The following is a 22551-nucleotide window of genomic DNA, read 5'->3' as shown; positions in this document are numbered from 1 at the left end:
CAGTTCTGATAAAGTGGTTTATGTGGGTTTCCTGTTAAGTTAAGGAGTGTGTCCTATTTTAGTAATGACTTTTATGGCTTAGATAGGACTGGACCTCAGATATTTTAGACTCTTAAAGCTTCTTTAAACTGAACCTTCCCATCTGCGCCAGCATGAAAGTGTCAGACCAAAGTCTCTCATTCTATAACATAGACGTTGATTTTATTCTTAACGTCACTTTGTCGCACGTATTGAAAGTGCAAAGTTGATGAAATCACACAAAAAGGTGCAGGACAGGATCATTTTTCTGTCTTTGGCATTGGTCTATACACTCTGCAGCCATTTTGTTACATGTAATCATCTATAATTCTTCATCACAACTGTCTACATATATTGTAAGAGCTACATCTAATCTTTGGATGCTGTTTATGTGTATCACTTGAATCAAGTCACCACTACCAAATGATAAAATGATTTTACAGGAGAGCAAAAAATACATCAAGTGTTCAGAAAAGGATCAAAAAGGTGTTAAAAAACCCCAGCTGTCCTTCCAGTTTGGATATAATTCACTGATTGTCATAATTTGTGCACCCTGATTTAACCCATTTCGTGCAATCATCTGTCCTTTGAGTGTGAGAGGACATCGAAACAAACAGGTACCTGCTGAGGCTAAAGTAATTTCCATTGTACACAGGATGGTTGTTAAGTACACACATGCTCTGTATTACATAACTGATCAACAGACAGGTGACAAGGACAGTGAGTGGCCCAGTCAAGAATGCAGCAGAACGAGGGCAAAGATCTGTGTGTGCATGTGAACAACTCAGAGAGCGATGGAAAGAAAAGTTAGTAAATGGGGACGTGTGTGTTTTGCTACACGAGACTCCCCGGCCAGGACACCACAGTCAGGGTGACTTTATTCTTCTGCAGCTTGAGCATGGGGATGAGAGAGGAGTTGTTCATCCCCACTGTTGTGGCTCCGTTCACCGCCACGATCTCGTCACCGCACCTGGAGAGAAAAAACAGGCCGGAGAGTAAGAGTGATGAAAGGATACAGCAGCTGATTACATCATATGGAAGTCAGGCTGGGCTTAACTTACTTGAGGCGACCGTCAAAGTGAGCAGGCGTACCAGGCACGATGGTTTTGATGAAGAAAGGCTGCTGGCCGTGGCTCTCCTCGTAGCCCCCGACAATACTGAAGCCCCAGCTCTCGTTGTTGGTCTTCTGCAAGACGATGTCCCGGCACCAGTGCATGTGACTGAAACGACGAGGGCAGAGTCGGAGCTCATTCTTTCATATAAAAATCAACAGAATACACTTGAATTCAGGTACTTGGTGGAACTGAAGGCGGCTCTACCTTGGTAATCCCAGCCAGCGAGTCCACAGCGGCGTCCAGTTGAGGGTGTCGTCTCGCGGGTCGTCTTCTGGGTCCATTTCGTCCTTGTTGGCAGCCTCTGCGTCCTCCTCTGAGTCCTCGGAGAGGGTCTGGATGACACGGAGCACCACCTGGGACTGAGCTGTCTGAGCTTTCAGCCCAGAAACTGCCTCGTTGTAGGTCAACTGGGTCAGATCGACACCGTTGATGCTCAGCAGGACGTCACCTGAGGAGACACAGATGATGTTGTGAAAACGAAACAAGAAAACGGCAAAATCTCTTCTTTCTCCTCTTTTAAGTTGGCAAATAACATAACTGCACATCACAGCCAACATCTGGTAAGGAGTGGGACAAACAGCCGGCTGACCAAATCATTTCATGGTCGGGATGTTGTCTAAATGAACATAAATAATGACAACAGCTGTGCTGACGTTTAAAATGCGAGATCACAGAATCACAGATCACAAAGTTAGAGACGACAGAAGGTGGTCTTCTTAGCTTTGCTGACACACAGCCCCCGCTTGTGAATAGGCTGCACACACAGACGGTTACTTTGCTGACCGCACCTCAACCAGAGAAGTCAGGGTCAAGCCATTATTTTAGCACACATCCTCTCTGTTTAAGTGTCCTTGAGCAAGACATTGTATCCCTTAATAGAAACAAGTGAAAAGAGAATTGCCCTTTTCCTATTCAGCCGACTGTTACGTTGCAAACAGAACTGATACACAAAAACTCCTTTCTGTGCAGTTTAGTTTTAGGCTTAAGATTTTAAGCAAAAATGCCAAACATTTGCTGGTTCCAGCTTCTCCAGTGTGAGGGTTTGAGGTGTTTCTTTGTCATATACGATAGTAAACTCAACATGTTTGGACTTTTGATCACACAAACAAGATATCTGAAGATGTCGTCTTCAGCTGTGGGAAACTATAGTGGGCATTTTTCACAATTTACTGAGAAATAAATAAAATAAAAATAAATAAATATAGAAATACAATTGTGAAAAAAATCGGCATATTCATTGTTGATAAAAATAATCATTAGTTGCAGCCAAACAACAAATGACATTATAAAACTAATAAAAATGTTTAAATTAAAAGTCAAAATTGCAGATCACCAGATGCTGCTTTGTACCTCTTTTGATAGTGCCATCTCGGTACAGACAGCCGACAGGCTGCACACTCGTGATGTAGACGGGCAGGCGGCTGCGACAGTCCCTCCCCCCAGCTATGGTAATGCCCAGGGAGAGCCGAGGCTCCTTCTTCATGCTCACAGTCTTTTCCTGACTGGAAAACCCACCTGGAGGATCCTACATGAACAATAAGAGACATCAAGTTTTTCAATTCTGCAGGCCTTGTTCAGGACGTCATGTTTCACAAATTCTCCACAAGAATTATTGTTTTGTCTTATTTTGTTTGACATGAAGTCTGTGCTGCCAGTTAACTTCAGCCTCTCCAGGATCCTTTGACTTAATTGATTCCTCTCACAAAACCACTTGTAGAAACAAATGTGAAACATTTGAGAAGGAGCTGAGAGGTAAGGGTAGAGGCAACGTGTGAGGATCAACACTGAGCTCTCGTAGTGGAAAAGATGTGTGGAAAGTGACAGCTCCAACCAGCCTCCTTGTTTCTCTCTGGAGTCTGTAAACCATTAGAAGGGAAGCTGGGGGGAGGTGGGGGCTCTTCCTCCCCCCAGCAGGGAATCCATCCCCCCCTGCAAGACAAAAAGGCTCGACTCTGCAGGCGAAAGCTAACTGTTACCAGCTTTGATCCTCTGCCACGCAAAGAAACAACCAAAAAACAACAAGACAGTGGCCCCGTAGCGGCAGAGTGAGCAGCACCCCGGGCCTTTTGATCAGGACAGAGGGAGGCCCCGGAGAAGGGCTTTCATCTCCGCTCACCAACGCAGGTGTCTGCTCTCAAAGCTTCTCACGCCCAACTGGGGGGTTGCTATTCTTTCTACCAACAGAAACAGTGTATGGTACAGCCGAGTGTGATTGTCACAATTACACTGTGTAAACAGAACCATGTAAAGTTTGTAAGATACTGCGACCAACATCGTGCTTAGTGGTGTAAAAGGAAGGAAGCAACAGCTGGCAAGGGCCCAAATGAATGGTACAGTGTAGTAGTTTGAGGATCGGTTTGCAAGGAAATCCATATTACCTTCATGTAGGTGGACCGGCGCCTGAAGTACTGCGGATCAGGCCTCCTGGCTGCTCTGCTGTGTTGTCCCTCTCTGCTGCTTCCTCCTTCCTCCTGAGTCTCTGCAGGTCTCATCACCACAAAGTTCACACGCACCTCACTCCCCTACATGCCCACAAAAGAAAATAAATTAATTCCACAGCAAATCACTCTATTATCAATTCTGTGATCACTGATTTATGTTCTGGGGTTCATTTTGGTAGGTTTACAAGTTCTGTGCAACACATAATATAATTTGCTGCCAGCTTTTTTCCATGAGTTGTCAGATTGATTTGCTACCTTTCTGGCAGCCTTTTCGTTCATAGTAATTTCTGGATGGAATTCAACTTGCAGAGACTTAAAATGTGCTTGAGATACGTAATCAATCACATTTGACACACTTGGGCACATTTATTTTTACCCTGCTCGCAGTGGGACCTTTGGCATAATTGGCCCAACTATCGCTTTTCCTTTAGAGCGAGATGTCTGGACAAGAACTCTCCAAAAAGTCATGACATTTTGGATGTCGGATGTTCATTCTTCCCACAGGATCTCGTAATGGGCATCATTAAATTTGTCGGGTGAATTCATGGTCTTGAGAATGAATCCTGTTCTATTTTCCTTGAGGTAAAGTCCTTTTCTATTGTGCCACGCTCAGCACAATCTTACGTGGGCCGAATTAGTAGCCCGACTACTTATAGGATGTTATTGTCAGCATCTTGTTTGCTCTTATTAATCACTTTTGCATTGTGTGTGTAATGTATGCTGGAACTTCTAAGCTAGTGAGGCTTGAGGTTTTTAGACTTTTTTTGTTAATGTTACACCATTGTCAAAGTCATTGAAAGCGTGAAAGTCTCTGAAAGTCTTCCTTGTTGCTGCATTCAAGTGTTTGTGGGAAACTAACTAGCGTTTTTATGACTTAACTACATAATTCACATTATCCTTTCCAGAATGTTTGCATGTTGTTTGTCTTCTTCGTTTCTCAGCCATGGTTTGATTTAAAAAAAAAAAAAAAAAACCCCACAGTTCATTAGTGTGACTTTTTGGCAACCATTCCCCAAATCTGTCTGTAATTCTTACACAGATAAGATCAAACAAGTCCATGCTCACAACTACATGATCACAAAAATGAAGGTGTGTAAATGTTCAACATACATAAATGTACTCAAAAGCAAAGGCAGCCTGGAAGGAGGGAAATCAGTCCTTAAACTTGTGGCATGCTTCAGAGAACAGTCAGTGTTAATGTACAGTGTATGTCATTATTAGCAAATGGGCTTCCTTAAATATACCTGTATGATCTGGGCGGCGCTCTCAGGTGTACCATGCCTCAGGTCGTGCCCATTGATGGCCAACACCTTGTCATTGTTCCTCAGTTTTCCGTCTTTGGCTGCCAGACCGCCAGATAGCAGGTCCAGGATGAAAACCCCACTCTCGTCCGATTTGCGGATGAGTTTGATGCCGAGCGGCTCCGAGCGCTGACTCTTCATTAGCGTCACCTGCAGGACTGTGCCGGGGTTGTGATTGGAGGTAGCATTGCCATGGGGACTGTGAGAGGGCTGAGAGGCAATGGAAGTGGTGCAAGAGGAAGGGTGATGATCAGACCGTGGATCCCTTGATTTGAAACCTTTCTCCTGCATGACGGTGAGCCTGAGGAGGGAAGGGTGCCGCAGCACTGCGATGGCCCGGGAGTGGGGGACTGAAGCCAAACTGATGTCATTCACCTAGAGACACGACACCACGGAGAGAAGAAACACAGTCAGAGGTGGAGCGGCCAAACACAAACATTGCACTACACACTGTACATGTATGCTGCCACTGTAAAAGTTTGTTAAGCAGAAAAGTGAGATTAACTAATTACGTTACTTTTCCTTCCCTTTTCTGACTTGACGTTGTAAAAACTTAAAGCTCTGTTTCAATTTGTGACATATCTGACTTTCATATCACATCTGACTTCGTCTTTTTCCTGCATTAGAAAAATCATAACTATAACAAATGCTAGTTAAAAGTTATCGTCAGCTTGCCTCTTCTGTTTAAAAAAAGAAAAAAAAGAGACTGTCGATGTGATATTTGCCTTCACAAAAATCAATGCATCGATTCAAGAGGAAGATTGCGTTTCAAGATCTCAGTGATGCAATCTTCACTTGTTTTATATATATCTCTTTATATCCTCCAGCTTTCTGCAAAGCCAAAAAAAAATACTGCAGCTAATGTTTCACATCCTGGAGACAGCCTGGCAGGTTTTTGTTTTCATTTCCAGGATTGGGATTGGTTGGCTTTAGAGGAAAAGCTGCATTTTGGAGGACACGTTGAAGCAGGGGTGCCAGGACCCAGGCCGAAATAGTCTCCAAGCTCGGTTTACAGCGGTACCACATTCCAGGAGAACTGGAGGGTAGAAACCCGAGGAGGAGGACATTATTGGAAGAGAGGAAACCACAACTTATTAAGTTAGTCATATTCTGCAATTCATTCTCTTCTGTGGAAACCAAAAGTGTTACTGCAAATAAAATACTAAACTATACTCATAATTTGTTAATAGGTACGTATAAAATTGACATGGGTGTTGACACTGACCTCCAATATTTAGATAATAAAATATATATTTCAACATCATACAAGTGAGCTTCTATTTTGATAATCAATTAATTGTTTGTCATTTTTTCAAGCAAATGTAATGTTGTTTCACTGTTTTCTGATGTTTTATAGAACAAACGATTAATCTATTAATTGAGAACATAATCAAGAGATTAATAGATTGTGAAAATAATCGTTAGATGCAGTCGAAAGTAGCACAATAAATTATTACCACGAGCAGAAAACTCACCACATTGTTTCATAATAACTCTGGTTATGTGACTCCTCAGTCAGCGGCCTGGTAAAGGTGTTTACACTGACATGACGTGTTTGGCCCGACAATATTAACCACGCCTTGTTACCATGGAGCTAAAACTTGTTTATCTTGAATGTCTACTTTCCCTGCTGCAAAGCACCTTGTTTACAATACCCTGACATTGGTATTTATGCAAAAATATGCTGAACTGAACTGTGTCACGCTATGCCACCAACATGCGTCTGAATTCCCACGCTGAAGAAGACATGAATACTTGACATTATGGGCTACATTGTCCCAGCACTTTCCTCATTTAGTTTAGGAGTCCCTCTCACCTCCAAGATATGGTCCCCCGGGGCCAGTCTGCCATCGCGAGCTGCAAGCGAGCCCTTGACAATCTCCTGGATGACTATGTTCCCCAGCGGTGTGTCTTTCCCCCCCACGATGCGAAGGCCCAGCTCCTCCTCCGGCTCCTCTCTGAACAGCTCCACCACATTGGACTCGGCCACCAGACTGGACCGCAGGGGGGTGTTGTCTGGAGGGAAGAGCAACAGAGAACAAGAAGTGGAACAAATATGGCTGGATTTCCTGTTTATGAAGCAAATAACTCCAGATCCTCAGCTCCTGTTGGCTGAGTTGCACCTTGTAATATACCTGATAAATATACAGAATGTTAAAGTTTAAATATCATCATGCTTGCCATCATTCCTACCAGAAGTTATAACACCGTACTCTCTCTGAGCTGAAATCTGGGAGTGCGACAATATCACTAAGAAATTAGTCCAACAGGGCAACAAACATGAGCACTCAGGCAATCATACAGGTTTTAAACAAACCTCCAGTTAAACACATTTAAACAGTAAAATTATTATTTAAATTGTCAACATCCCTCATAGTTTACAGACCAACTTTCTGGTTCAACTTTGTCCTAACACACTACTGTTGTACACATTTTCCTGCGCAATGAGGAATTATACCAGACATTTCATTTTACTTTCGCTTTCACCAACCAAATAAAGTAGATAATCCAGCTACTGTTGGCTTGTTCACAACTTCTGATTATTGGACTGCTTGTGTTTCTGACTTCTTAATAATCATGTCACCATGTTCTCCACAATTACTCAAGTGAGCACAATGTTACTATAACTTGTAGAAATGATGGGCAGAACTGGGAATCATATCTTGTATAAATCTCTTCTCTGAATGCATGACGAGAGATATGGATCTTCATCTAACTCCTACCTAACAGCAAGAAACTATATTTACCAAAATTCTGGAGTATCTCTTCATCAGTAGAGGTATGCATGAAATTACACAATGCTGTGTCAACCAATAACCTCTTTTTGAACTTAAGTTTGTTTTTACAGCACACAGTGAACAGTAACACAGATAGGAAACACAATGGAAAGTTGTAGAACACAGAGCTACAGAGTATTTCAACCTTTGATTGATCTTTGTGTACACACAGAGCATACAAGTATTTACTAGCTACAGCTAACTTCTCAGCAGTGTGACTTAATCTTTTTAGTCCCTCAAGCGCTACAAAGGCATGAACGCGGCTGACTACAGAGATAGTAAAACCTGGATGAGTCAATATGCCGACATATTTATATAAAATTAAAATTAACAATCAATAAATGTTGTTAGCTCATTGTAAATCAGAGATTTAAAGAGCACACAGCAGTAATTTGATTAAAATAGAGATTATAATGACAACAATGAAAACTTCTCTGTGGACACTGATAACCAGTTGCCTGGCAACTATGTTTTACTGGACTTTGATCCGTGGTACTGGCTGGCAAGTTGCTTTTAGGGTTTTTCCCTGTGATGAGACAGTTTGGTTAAAACATCTGTGAGCTGGTACATGTTCCTACGACTTGGCTGATGATTCACCTGAGACAGACTCAGAATCACCTCGAGGCTAAAAACATCAGCATTTCCCGTCTGTGTGTTTTGACAACCGCCCCCACTGAAGGGGATGGGCACAAGGATTTAGGTTTTGCAATTACCCCAGCATGGAAACTATTTCTGTTCAAGCTATAAGCTTCTATAAACATTATTCAGTGTCACTGCCAGAGTATGACCAGCCGCCTACTGCAAATCATTTCCTGTGGTGACTCTAATGATCATGTTTGTGTGTACGTGGGTACAAAGAAAACAGAAAAGTCACTGTACCTGTGCTGTGTTATTTGCACAGAAAACAGACTGAATGGCTGATATAATGGTGGTTGTTAGTATGATGAAATGACTCCATACCATCCTCGCTTTCTTCATAGGCAGGATTAATCAGCCCAGGCTCAGGCTGATCCCGGGTGGGATTTCGGGACAGAGTCACTGAATGTTTAGCATCACCAGACGACTCCCCGTCACCCTTACGTCCCTTTAGCTCATTCCACGAGGGCCTCTTCCTCTTCTCTGCTTCCTCCCTCAGTCTTCTAAAAACAGGACATCTGAGGAAAGACGGGAACATGGAGGAAACTACTAAAGAGAATGATATGGCTGATGACTGACCAGTTATTTTACTCTTTTAGAAACAACATATGTGAATATCAATCTTTAGGATGAAATGGATGCTCTGATATGTTTCAGGTTACCAAGGAGTGCCAGGGGTGGACGAACACAGAATTAGAGAGAAAGAAAACGGACGTTAAACGTGTTTTGAGAGGGCAAAGAGGAGACAAGAAGAGCAAAGAGATGTAGAAGAGAAGCACTATGCAGATGAGTAGACAATGCCACTGCATTGCAGGGAGTCTGGGTGAGATAGGTTGAGTCTGATTAAGTCAGTCAGAGTGCTGGGACTGCTGCTTGTTCCTCATGCCTGAACTTTGTCTCCTCTTTGTTTGCACAGAGAGACTGCAGCAGGACAATCTGCCACCCGCAACTGACTGCGTCATGGCTGGCCAGCAGGATGATAAGCCCCGCTCTGGCCATGTGAAAAACAAGACGGCCGACCTGCACCTCGCCTTGAGCTCAATAATTACAAGTTTGTGTGTTCATAGAGCTAACAGGAATGAATGGAACAGCTTGAAAGAGGGAAAAAACAGTCTTTGGAAGGGCATGTAGATTTTACATTTCTGAGAAGTAGTCAGAATTCTTTTGCCTTACCTTAAAGAAATTCATGATGTTTACCTTCAAGTAGAGGTACGTGCATATATGTATATGGGGGAGACAATTGATACAGTACAATAAATGACTATATTATGCATCCACTTTAAGGAATAGTTTGATGTTCTGGAAAATACGCTTGCTTTGCTTTTTTGTTGAGAGTTAGGTGAGAATTTCGATACCACTCTCATGTCTGTAAGATAAATATGAAACTACAAGCCAGCTGCAATTTGTAATTTTTACACTTAAATTTTGTATGAATTAAACAAACAAGATATAACGTGTTGGTAGGCGGATTTTGTTACCAAACAAAAGGTAGCGGTTTCTCTTCATGCTAAGCTAACCTAGCTGGGTGAAGCGTCCTATTAAATGGACAAATATGAGAGTAGCAATCATATCTTCTATAGTGTCAAACTATTCCTTTACTGACCACCTGACGGGTCAGTGGTATTTGTTTACAGTGGATAGTAGGAAGTGTTCAACACCTTAGAGAACCAGAGACAAACATCAGTATGGCATCAGACACATTGAATCCTCGCAACAAACAAACAACAAACTTGTGGAGTAAAAAGTAATTAAATTCTGGAAGGAATATGTAATTGATATGTTTTCTTTATACAGCGTTATCTTGCTATGAATTATTAACCTGCTCTCACTGCTTTGTATATATGCCCACTGCCTTGTACTATGATATACTACTCTGCTATAAACAACTCTTCAGCTGTATTCTCCCTGATATGCCTGATAAGCATTGGTCTCCATTTGAACCTGTGCCTCAAATCCCTGCTAAAAGCCTCCCTGTGCCTCTTGACAAATTGATGAATTCCAGGACTCTAACTACACTGATGTAGCCTCCCTCTGTCTTATATCATTCCTGCATTGCCTTTATATTCTGTGTGAAACTGTTGAACATCTGCATGGCTGCATCCTATGTCTTCCACAGACTCTGATCTGACTTTTCTACAGCTTTTACCAGATGTGACTGCAGGGTCAAAAGGTAGTATTTGTGAAACCCTCACACAGGATTACATTACATAATATGGCTGCTCATGATGTTGTGAGCACCCCCTTGTATTTGATAAAGAAAGGGAACATGTAAAACAATCATTTCAGTCAGAGGCGTCACAATAGCCACTGAAACTGTTGTCATGACCTGTCAGCATGCCATCCAGAGTCTTACCTATTGTGCAGGTGAGGCTGCAGTTCACAGCGCTGCATCTGCTGCTGACACTCTGCATTGTGGGGGCACATCACAGTCAGCTTGTCCAGCAGGTTCCTGACCAGCAGACTGGAGGGACGGCACTGGTGTAACTGCAGCCGCTGGCGGTCCACAGGGCAGAAGTCCTGTTCTTTCAAGAAGTTGCTCAGACAGTGAAAGCAATAAGTGTGACCACAAGGGGTGTCCATAGGTCTGAGGAGGGGCTGCAGACAGATGTGGCAAACCAGTTCATCGTCCACCTCATCCTGGTACTCGTACAGGTGGCTTTCCAGGCCATCATGCTGCTGGCCACACTCTTTACATACCCGCGCCCACGACAGACCGGCAGTGCTACTGCTGCCGGCAACTTTGGTTTCTGTTGTAGCCATTGGCTGAGAGAGCCCAGTCCAGACTTCTGTGTCTCTGGAAAAGATCTGCGTCCTCTTATCTCCTTAAAAAGTGTCTGATATATTTCATAAATCTAAGTCTGCATGCCCAAAGCTGAATCCATTCAAACTGTGAACGTGAAACAATGATCCAGAGTCAAAAATGTTATCTCCATGTCTTCATATGGATTTTCTGTTGAGAGAGAAACACAGTAAGTTCTTCTGCAGAAGTTGGACTATTTCTGCTCATACTGGCCAGCTCCACAGGAAATGACAAATCCACAGAGCAGTGGCAATATGGCAGCAAGCTGCAGCTGCTTCCTCTCAGCTAGTTTCCTGAGGGACAAAAGGAATTCTCATCTCAGCTAAAAGTCACCGTGCTCCACACTGAAAGGGCTAAACTCTGTGAAATGAGGCAAGAGAAAGCAGACTAAAGTCAAACCCCTGCTAATGGGAAGGAACAAAGACATGGCACTACACGAGAGTAAGAATTTTGAATGAACTGGGCAGAAATACAACCCCCATCACTAATGACCCCTTGCACCCAATCGGCAGTGGTCTCCATCCCTTTGTGCAGCTACTAATCTCCTTTAATTCCCTCTCATAAGGAGAGTGCTGGTTAGAAACGCATTCTTGGAGAAACTTTTGGCCACTTACTCCACAGACGAACAAATATAACAAACTGACCACAAATTACACCAAACACATTGAGTTAGATCTAGCATGTAACATGAATTGCATCCACTAAAACAGCATGTGTATGTATTTTGAATGACATGAAATCTAAAGGGTGATCATTTATTAACTGCTCTGGTCATATACAAGTTTTGTGCTGAACACTTTGACAGGCATCATTTCAGAAGACGTGGTACAGAAATGCACAAAACACCACCTTAAAAACACATGACTTTGTCCTAAGAACACAAAGGGAGTAAAGACAAATGTTCTGTTGCAAAAGAAGAAAATAAGCCACCACAATGAATTCACTACCTTCAGTTGGTTTCTCCATGTGACCCCAGTCCAGATTTCAGCCACAAAAAGACTGCTTTATCTTCTGTGTTATTGCCTTGGAGCGACTCACCCGAGATGATATCTTTGCTGTCAAGAGCCCAGTAGCCACCGCACGCAAACACGAGACTCTAACCTACCAGCTGCCTGAAGCCTGAATGAAACCAGAGCCCTGCCTCTCCACCAGCACACCGTCAGAATAATGTGTGTGTGTGTGTGTGTGTGGACACATAATTGTGTGCATGAGTATGCATGTGTATGAGCTGTGACTGCACCGGTGTGAGGAATGCAGGGGGGAATTGGTGTAACTAGGCAGAGTAGGAGGAGAGGAGAAGTGTTCCTTCTACCTCTGTCAATGCCAGTGAATGTGTGTGCGTGTGTGTATATACAGTGTGTGTGTGTGTGTGTGTGTGTGTGTGTGTGTGTGTGTGTGTGTGTGTGTTTGGGGGGTTGGGGGCTCAGACTGCTGATGCTGCACTACCACAGGTAAAGTACTCTCAATAGCTGAATGACTGATTGCAAACACACAAGACTGATTACAAATGTGTGTGCACACGGCTCTCCACATCCATGCACACCGGCTGAGGTCACACAGGCCGTCTTTCTCTCTTTGTCGTTACTTTGTACAAGTGATACCTCGTCCTGTAATGGATAGGCATCACGCATCATGTAGCACAGGAGAGGGAGGCACTGTAAGAAACCAGGCTGTGCTCCATTTATTTGGAAATCACATGACCTGGTGCAAGAATGTGAAACAACAGATAAAAAAATACAACAAACCCTGCAAGAGGGTACAGCTGATTCTCTTATCAATTAAACGTTCACTGTTTCACTCCTATCGCTTTATACCTAAGGTGTATTATTTGCTTTGTGATAAAGTGACGTGCACTAGCTGGGAGTCACAGCTGGCCACAGAGAGCACCCAGTGAGGATGCAGCATGTCTTCATTAGAGCAGTGGTCAACTTCACAGGAAGACATGCGGCGACCCTGGAGACCCTCCTGATTATTGGGTCTGAAGGTGGCTCGCTCTGAAACCATCCATCACTGTCCACCATCACCGAACTGACATCAGCAGTATATCTCCATGTTACTCAAGGATACACTGTGACATCAATAAACAAGGGTACTCGTCTTTTTCGGGATTCTCAATGTGAAATGGAGACTTGCCAAATGCAAAAGCATAATGTAAAAAAAAAAAAAAAAGTCTAGTGCAGAAACGATTAGAATTGATTGATTAGTCAATGAATCTATTAGTTGATTCACTACTGACAGCTTTCTAAATGCAAGCTTTGCTGCTTTTCTGTTTTTCATTGCAAAGTGAATGTCTTTGTTCAGACAAATCAAGCAATTTGAAGACGCCACATTAAGCTCTGGGAAATTGTGATGGGCGTTTTTTTATTTTCAGACATTTTATAGGCCAAACGCCGATTAATTGATAATGAAAAACTAAACTTCTTGATGTTTTGGGCGGTTGGTCAGAGAAAACAATGAAGACGTAACCTTGGGCTTTGACATCTACTGTTTTCTTTGTATCAACATCTACCTCAACATCACAAGTACAGTTTCACAGATGTGTATTAATCTTAATCCTGATCCTGTACTTCAGCAAGAAAGTTATTTCACAGGAATCCCACACTTAAAGAAACATTTAAGACTGGAGTTTAAGTCAGTGTTTATGAAACCAGCACAACAACACGACAGTTTTGTAATAGATGGGGTGAAATATGTTTTCACACATTCTGAGCCAACCAAAGCATATCTGCCCAGTACAACCAGCCTTGATGAGGGAAGGCCTTATCCAAATCAAATGCCTTGTAATCATGTGACAGTCTAAGCTTTCAAGGGAAATGTCTGTGGCCCTACGGTGTCCTCCAGTCTCCCAAAGGATTACCCGAGGTGGCGTCCCTTCAAAGCCGAATCACTGGCTTTGGATGGTTGATATGAGTGAGTCACATGTGTTGCCACACCCTCGGTGAACACAGGTGAGGCCATGTTAGACAAATAATTTCTCCATGAGAGTCCATGAGACAGGAGGAGTGTCATGTCTGCCTCTACCTCACACCAATGTCTGGTCTTACTAATAGAAATAACAACATAAATCCTGCACATGAAATGGAAAATGAATTAAATTGCTACCCAGAGGTGAATGAGTCTTAATCATCGGTGTCTGAGTATGACATAATCAAGTGAAAAGACGTCTAGGATTACACTTTTATGGCTGCATCAATTACACATTACGAGTTACAGTTTTCTCTGATCAATGCCTGTCTTTAAAGCTCTATTTCCTGTGTAATAAAAATAAAATGCCATCTATTTTGAGCACTGTTTGAACATTATGTAACTGCTATAGCAACAACATGCAAAGTCTCCTACTTTAAATACGATGTCCAACATTTGCATTGCATATCCATTAGCAGGAAATACTCAAAAACTCAAACAACACAAACCACCTGAGTGTCATATTCCCGGTTTCTTCATTCATACAATCAAACCTGGATTCTCAGCCTCACTGCAGACTCTCGTGTGGTCTGGTACCAGGGTCTCGCCTACAAATCACACATGGAGGTTACAGCTTATATTCACAGGGCTTCTGAGCCTCCCACTATGCAACGGCCTGCCTGCACATACCACACAAACACAGCTTATCATCAGCCAAGAATGTTAACTTTCTATCCAGCATGAAGGTTGTTTTTTCACAATTCATATTAAAAACATTTACTCTGTTGTCTGCGTACTTGCAATAGCTACTGCAGACGTGGCACAAATATTAGAATATATTCTTTTTTTGTCAAACATGAGTACTGTTACCTTGCTGAAATATTCAAGGTGAAGTCAGATTACCCTTGTTGAAAACCCTAGTAGCCCTTTTGAAGACTAGTCTTTGAAGTAACGTCTTAGCTACACATAGGCCCACTTTTAGCATTTGTGCCACTTTTGCATCACGACCAGCTGTGAAAGACGTTTTGCTTAAAATAACTCAACATGCAGAATGGTTCGGCTCAGAATGCTATGTATTGAATTACAGTAATATTATTGATGAAGCACTAATATGTGAGCGGCATTGTACTGTTGAAGCTGGTCGAGGTGGAGAAAATGTGCAACTCCTACATATACTGTGGGGTAGTATAATCTATAATGATGCATCATATTTTATAAACTGATCATAGGTTTTCAAATAAGCAATCAAATAACTGTAGAGGAGTACAAAGCACAACATCTCCCTCTGAAATGTAGTGGAGTCAAAGATAAAAGTAGCATTAAATGGAAATACTCAAGTAAAGTACACTCAAAGTTCAGTACTTCAGTAAAAGTACTTATTTCCTTTCCACCATTTCAAAATGACTACACACAGGTAGAAACCAATCCAAACTTAAGTGTTGCTCTCCACAGTTGTAATTTGTACATGAAGAAGCCACTCAATAACAGTAACAAGGACATTTGTAATCACTTTCCAGCCCTGCCTGGATGTGTGTGTTGTCACTGGGACCATAAATAACTCACTGCCCCCCTCTTGTCAGCCCATGGCTGTTGGTTTGGTCCTAATCACTACACCAATGTGACAGATCCAAATGACAGAAGAGGTAATAAAAGTTGGGGTTCATAGGTATCAGTCACACTGAAGGTATCATGGTTAATATGGCAGTTAAACTTTGAAGTGCTGAGCTGCTGTGGCTTCACCTTCAGCGCATAACCTGCTGAGAAAGCGCTAACTGCTACACACCTTGAGCACGGAAACTCACTTTTCTGTCAGCGAGTGAATACGTGCTCTAATACATCTACGTTTTACCATTAAACACACTCTTGATACACCCCTAAAAGTCTGCCGCAGCCTCGTTTCGTGTCTATTTACACAAACGAGGAGAATTTGCTCAAGTCGAGACCGAAACTCGCCTTACCTGTGTGAAGGTTGTTTTCCGGAAGCAGCAGCTAACGTGTCGCTAGCTTAAACAAAGAGACCACTGTGAACTCGGCGAATAACGAGTTTAATTTCAAACAGCCCCAAAAGACTGGACAGCAGCCACACCGCCGAGGTCTCCTGACATTTTCTTTTCACCGCATTGCTGTGGGTGAGTTACCACAGCCCCGCTGTCCCAGGTGTAGTTCAACCTACAGGCGAAGGCTGGGCGACTTTCCCAGTTTCGAGCAAACATATTTGTAAACCGACAGACGATCACACAGGAAGAAGTCCACGCAGGTGTACACACACAGCTCTGCTGCTGCTGCTGCAGGTATCCATAAATACACTATTACCTCTCTCTGTCTCTTCTAATACAAACTGCTACTCTACAATGAAATAACCACATATATTCTGTTATATTACTACATTTCACCCTATAGGCTACTATATCCAATACTATATTATACTATATTGTGTTAATATGTTATAGTTTTTACATTGTATACCTATATCATATTTGTATTATATTTCTATATGAATACAGACAAACAAAGTATCATTACTTAATCATGGTGCAGCAGTGGAAAAGTACATTTACTCAAGTACCTTACATAAGTACAATTTTGAGGTACTTGTACTTTACTAGAGTAAGTCCATTTTATGTTACTTTATACAGCAAAAGTATTCAGGAAGTCTGTTTTTTCATATAGGTGGTTGTGTTTTGATGGCTGTCAGAGCTGAAACAATGGTCATATTAACCTGCTATGGGGCCTTGGGTCTAAATGAGCTGCTGGACCCCAGGTTGACCTAACTTCTACAGTTCTTTCTATGCTAGAGTACTACCTGACCTCAGGTGTGCTATATGGTCATTTGATTAAACTTATAAACGTGGGAATATGCAACGTATAAGCCAAAAAAGAAAATATGAAGCTCATAAAAACTAGACAAGGTCTCAATATCAGTTATTACTCCAGGGCCCATCGTCAGGCTATCATGTTATGTTGCTATGTTATCATGTCAGCTGATTATTCTCAGACAAATTCTCATGAAGAAGCTTCTGGGGCCCCTGGAGGTCCGGGCCCTGGGGCAGTTGCCCAATTTTCCAGGCTTGAAATCCAGCCTAGGCTGAGCCGATTAGCCAATTAATTGAATAGTTGATTGACAGAAAGTTACCTAGCAACAATTTGATTAATCGTTTAAGTCAAAAAACGTCCAGCTCCTCAAATATGTGTATTTTTTGGTTTTCCTGGTATGTTACATGTCAACTCGGGCTCTGGGAAATTGTGACGAAAAGAACTGTTTGTTGCTGCTTTGCTGTCAGTGTTTATGTGACTGTGTAATTGTAATCGGCTCTTCAGTCATTTAAACAGTGATGGAATATAATTTAGTACATTTACTCAAGCACTGTACTTAAGTAGTTTGAGGTACTTATACTTGTACTTTATACTTCTGCTCCACTTCATGTCTTTGCTAGGTTTAGTTACTAGTTACTTTGCAGATTTAGATCATTAATACAAAATATAAATAAGCTAATACATTATGATATTATAGGTTAAGTTACTCACCAGTATATAACGTAATTAGAAATAGCCCCACCTTCACCAGCTGCAACATTAAAGTGATGTAAACATTAATGAATCACTAATTATAATCCAGTAAAATAATGTAAATGATTCTGAAATCAACCCTCCTGCATAGTGAGTATTTTTACTTTTGGTACTTTAGGTGTCATACTTTTATATTTTCACTTGAGTAAGATTTTGAATGCAGGACTTTTACTTGTAACAGAGTATTTCTACACTGTAGTATTGCTGTTTTTACTTGAGGTCTGAATACTTCTTCCACTGCTGCATTTGAGCCACACTAAACACAGATGAAAACATTTGATTTAGTTTATATCGTCACCCTTTGCTTAATACAAAGCTACATTACAAACTTCTTGTCTTCTCTGTCAGCGAACACCTGGATGATGCTGAATAGAAAAATACCTCTGGTTTTGGGTTAAAAGGACTGTGACACATGAACACACGGTGTAAAGCACCATACCCCCTGCAGAATGGAAGGGAAGTCTCTGCGCCATAAAACGTCTCTGTGAAAGCCTGTTTCCCCCAGGATTTATAGCTGTGGTAGGAAACCTCAGTACAAAGTGACATTTGCTGATACAAGCTCACAGAAGGAGACACTCCATTGTGGTAATACAGATGTCAACTGGTCTGTATTTCATAAGACGGCCAGGAGGTTTTCCTATCAGTTTTAACTGAATTATAGTATAATGTGTATAAAGTGTAATCATTCATATTAAAAAGTGATTTCCTCACATCTTAACGTTGCCTCCTGCCTAAATGAAAAAGTAATATACATGCTGTATTCATTGGCCATCATACTCCAAACAATTACCTACAAATTAACCAAAAATAGATTTTTAAAACATGATAAGCTTGAATGATATTGCCATGAACAGATTTAAGACGTGAAGTCAATTTTATTCAAATAAAATCACATATATGCCTCAAAGGGCTTCATAATCTGTACAACATATGAAACCCTCGATATAAAAACAATTAAAAACAAGACTTAAAAGGTTCTCCTATCTAATCACATATTGTATTTCATGGTGACACTTTTGATGGTCCGAGTTAGACGTAGTTTGCCAAAAACATGGCTTACAACAACATGACAGCTTGATGGGATGTGATAAATGTGGACCGAGTAACAAACAGTTGGAGAATGCATTATCAGCACAGATGAGAGAGAGTGACACCATGTGTTTAGATGAGGTATCATTCCTGAGATGCTTGAAATTGCTCAGAAATTTAGAGTTTAATGACTATTTGTTATCGATTAATTACACATGGCAGAGTGATGAATGAGTTGATTATTAGACTGAAGCAAAGCCATCACTCATCATAACATCACCAGAAATTTTAATGACTTCGCAGATTTAAGATATTTTGCAGACATCTGGTGTGTGTAACTGCCTTTTGGCATGCCTTGGCTGCATTTTGTTTTTTGGCGACTTGTATTTCACAGCGTTGAATTTGGTGAGCTTCTGCTGGGAAACTTGGAAGTGGGGTGAAAACACAGAGACAAGATAAACACAAAGCTAACAATACAATACATCCTGAAGCTCTGTCTCACTCTCTCTCTCTCTCTCTCTCTCTCTCTCTCTCTCTCTCTCTCTCTCTCTCTCTCTCTCGCACACACACACACACACACACACAGAATTGGCCCACAGCTTTGAGCTTCGCTACCTACAAACAAGAAAGAGGCTGTTTGTCTTTCCTGGGATCAGTAAACATCCTCAACACAAACAAGTTCCTCTGAGAGTGAGAGAGGAGAAACTCACACCGTCAGGGCAGCTGCACTCTCACTCCACCGCGGCCTTTGATGTCCTTCAGAGAGAGCTGATAATGAAGGCCCCTTACATCTTAATTCTTTTAATTGGAGCGTGGATGTAACAGGTTGCTGATACCTTGTTGTCATTGTCTTGGCTTGATGAGAACTAAGGACACATTTAAAAAGAAACCATAATCCTTATTTTCAAGTTGTGAGGAGAAATCTCCAGTTGGATCACATTACAAAATAAAAGCCTGTGTTAAAAAACAGAGCTCAGTGGCTTTGTTGTGATTATCTGAATATAACACCATTAAATATTCTATATTTTTGTTATTGTCAACAAAACCAACAGTAGGCTAGTCCATCTCTTGATATTTTCTGCCTCAGCCTCTCTGTTGCTTGCAGCCTCAAGCCCATTCATTCCTACTGAAGATGTAAACTGCTCACGAATATATACTTTCATTTTTTAAAAGGGCTAAATAATCTCCCAAAACAGCTGAGAACCGTAGTTCGCAGCGAACATTACATTTGGTGCTGTGGTTAGTATTTATTGCAGCAGGAAGGTGAAGGTGCGATAGAATAAAACTACAGCACGCGCATTCATTGTAATGTCAGCCAGTGCAATGGTGTGGCTCATTTATGTGTTTATAATGGTTTTCGGACAACAATGGAGGTCTGTTATCTGTTTGCCACAGACAATACTATTTAGTTTGGTCTTTTTATGGAATTTGTGGACAATTAAAAAACAAAGAAACAAAAAAAGAATATCACCAAAGCTGTCCTCTAACTTTCAAGGACTACACGTCATTGGGCAACGAGAGCGAGGCTTTAGACACAGTACATGTGTATCTGCTCTTTTGTTTTTAACTGTTGCTAAGGGGAAACTAAGGACACTTTTAACTCTGCAGCAGCTTGCTAACCCCCCCTCTGGCCACTCCAGGCAAAAAAAAAATCCCTCCTCCATCTTGCCCTGGGCAATTGCGAGGCATTTGGTTCAGGTCACAGCTTGCACTGCAGCCCCGGGTCCTGTCTGGCCTCCACATGACGGCTTTTAATCAGTGACTTACAAGACAAAACCCAGTGGGCTCTTCAGTGGGCTCACTGTCATTTGTGGGTTTTGAATTTATTGCCCGATCTTGGCTGACTTTGGTAAAGATCTGCTGCACCAAGAAACAGATTTGTCTTTTTTTATTATATGATTAACCAGGAATTGGCTGGTCACTTAACTTTATCAGCAAATTAGGCATTATTTGTGCTTTCTTATAGATAAACATGTTAAGCCCAATCCAGATTTCCTACAATGTGGGACAATAAAGCAAACCTTGAATCTTTAATGCAACTATAGTGTGAAATCCTGAGGACAACAAGCTTGTATGTTTGTGTGTGTGTGTGTGTGTGTGTGTGCATCGGAAAAGTCTTTCCAGCCTTCCCTGTGTAAATATGCTTAGCCCCAGATGATCTTCAAGGGCTCACTTGTTTGTACCTGCCGTGTCGTTCTGCTCGTCCGCCCAGCATGATACCCTGTAGCCCAGGATCAGCCCCTCCGAGATCAAAAGACCTCAGTGATTCTTATCAGATAATATTCTTGTCCACCTTCCCTCCCCTTTGAGTCCAGCCTCCTCACACTGTTGACCTGAACCATGCACACTATTCCTTATGGCCCTTTGGCCTTTCCTCTTCTTATCACCGTGATGGCCAGGCCATGATAAGGCAGGTCCAGCCTCAGGAAAGAAGTACTGTCCACCCTCCTAAAACTTCACAGTTACATAACTCGGACACTTCAGGGCAGTAAAGAGGTTATCTCAGCTCCGAGCATGTGGTACTGTGCTTTACACACTCGCAAAAGGCACAAGTGAGATATCTCTCGCCGTGCAAATTATATTGATCATAAATGTGTTCTGAGTTGTACATTGTAGATGAATATAAGTGTCTACTTGTACAAAAGAACCATGTCAGTCTCACTTTATTTTATTTTTAATATTGTAGGTTTCATTTTGCTCCAACACAGCTACATTTTTAACCCTGACCTGCGACCACAATGCATCTGTCCCTGTGTTATATGCATTTATGAGTATGCAGGCTGAGCAGACAGACAGGGAAGACTGGTGTCCAAAGTCACGACCCTGCCCTGACCTGGATGAAGGAAATGGTCACGCTGCTCGAGACAAAGCAGGGCAAAGGAGAGTCTGAGGGGCTGGCTGGTCAGCCTCTAACAATGGGGACCGTGCTCTAAGACCGCGGGCCACACAAAGGCCAGAGAAACCCCCTCTTTCCCACTCCCACATTGCAATAGAGCTGGCATTTCACACTGGCCTGTGAACAGCCATTCAATCAAACTACTGTTTAACCCGACCCCTGGCCTACACAGAAATCAAGATGAGTCTGGCGGGACGTGTTTAGGTAACTGACCTCGCTGGCCTGACTCCAAGCCAGCCATCAGTTTCTCTGTCTTGCTGCTATGTTTACTTTAATGAATTTGGGATTCATTTTAATCTCTGATTGCAAGATGTTTCCTCTTTTTACTGCTCCAAATGTTGTGAATATTCCTTAAAAGCATATAATCAATAGGCCACCCAATAAATAATGTGTCTAGTGATGGGTGTAAGGAGCAATAGCTCCCTGGGGAACAAGAGACACCACCAGACCCTTCGTCTGGGTCAACTACCCTCGAGCCAGGGCTGAGAGAAGCAACCACATGACCCTCTCTCTTCTCAATGGACTGCTCCTCCTCTCTACCTGTACATGGCTCGGATCAAGGTGTGGGGGCTGCATATCAAACAGACTGAGGCCTTTGATGTGGATGGAAACACAAACACTGATTTGAGCAGAGTCGTAACAGCTTATTTGTTCCCTTTAGTCATTCATTGAGCTGCTTGTTGAATGTGTATGTCTTCAAAGGACTGCTGCATGCACCGGTGGTACAGTAGCCGAGGAGGCCCTGAGAGTGCCCTGGCCTAGTGGGTTGTGGGAAGGCCATCTGGCTTCCTGTTCCTTAGATTTGATATTGATTTATTGGCTGTACATGGGGAGATAAGGGGGCACCAGCTGCCAGAAGTTTTCCTCTGCATCCCCACAGACAATGGCCCTCCTGGTCATCTACATCCTGACTAAATAGGTAATGCATCAATCCTTGTTAAGTTTTTTACAAGGGAAATAGAAATCACACAAAACAATATGACATTTTTGCACTAATTCCAAATTAAATTATTTTTAAAATCACCGACTTTTCACCTTTTTTGTAATCCTCACAGCTGTTTAAAAAA

At 42.1% G+C, this 22551-nt stretch overlaps 1 protein-coding gene across 1 annotated transcript; it reads right to left on the bottom strand.

The window, feature by feature from the left end:
• Positions 1-675: 675 nt before the first annotated feature.
• On the bottom strand, positions 676-16135 carry lnx2b (ligand of numb-protein X 2b). Its single transcript, XM_070912993.1, has 10 exons — positions 15951-16135; positions 10642-11238; positions 8613-8806; positions 6692-6891; positions 4819-5250; positions 3512-3655; positions 2484-2658; positions 1338-1581; positions 1080-1238; positions 676-988 (listed from the first exon to the last, which is right to left on the bottom strand). The coding sequence occupies exons 2-10, from the start codon at positions 11046-11048 to the stop codon at positions 853-855; spliced, it is 2091 nt and encodes a 696-aa protein (XP_070769094.1). The 5' UTR covers positions 11049-11238; positions 15951-16135; the 3' UTR covers positions 676-852.
• Positions 16136-22551: the final 6416 nt, after the last annotated feature.

This window comes from Enoplosus armatus, chromosome 10, assembly GCF_043641665.1.
Source record: "Enoplosus armatus isolate fEnoArm2 chromosome 10, fEnoArm2.hap1, whole genome shotgun sequence".
Lineage (NCBI taxonomy): Eukaryota > Metazoa > Chordata > Actinopteri > Centrarchiformes > Enoplosidae > Enoplosus > Enoplosus armatus.
Note: the sequence above shows the minus strand (reverse complement) of the source record. Positions and strands in the feature narration are given on the sequence as shown.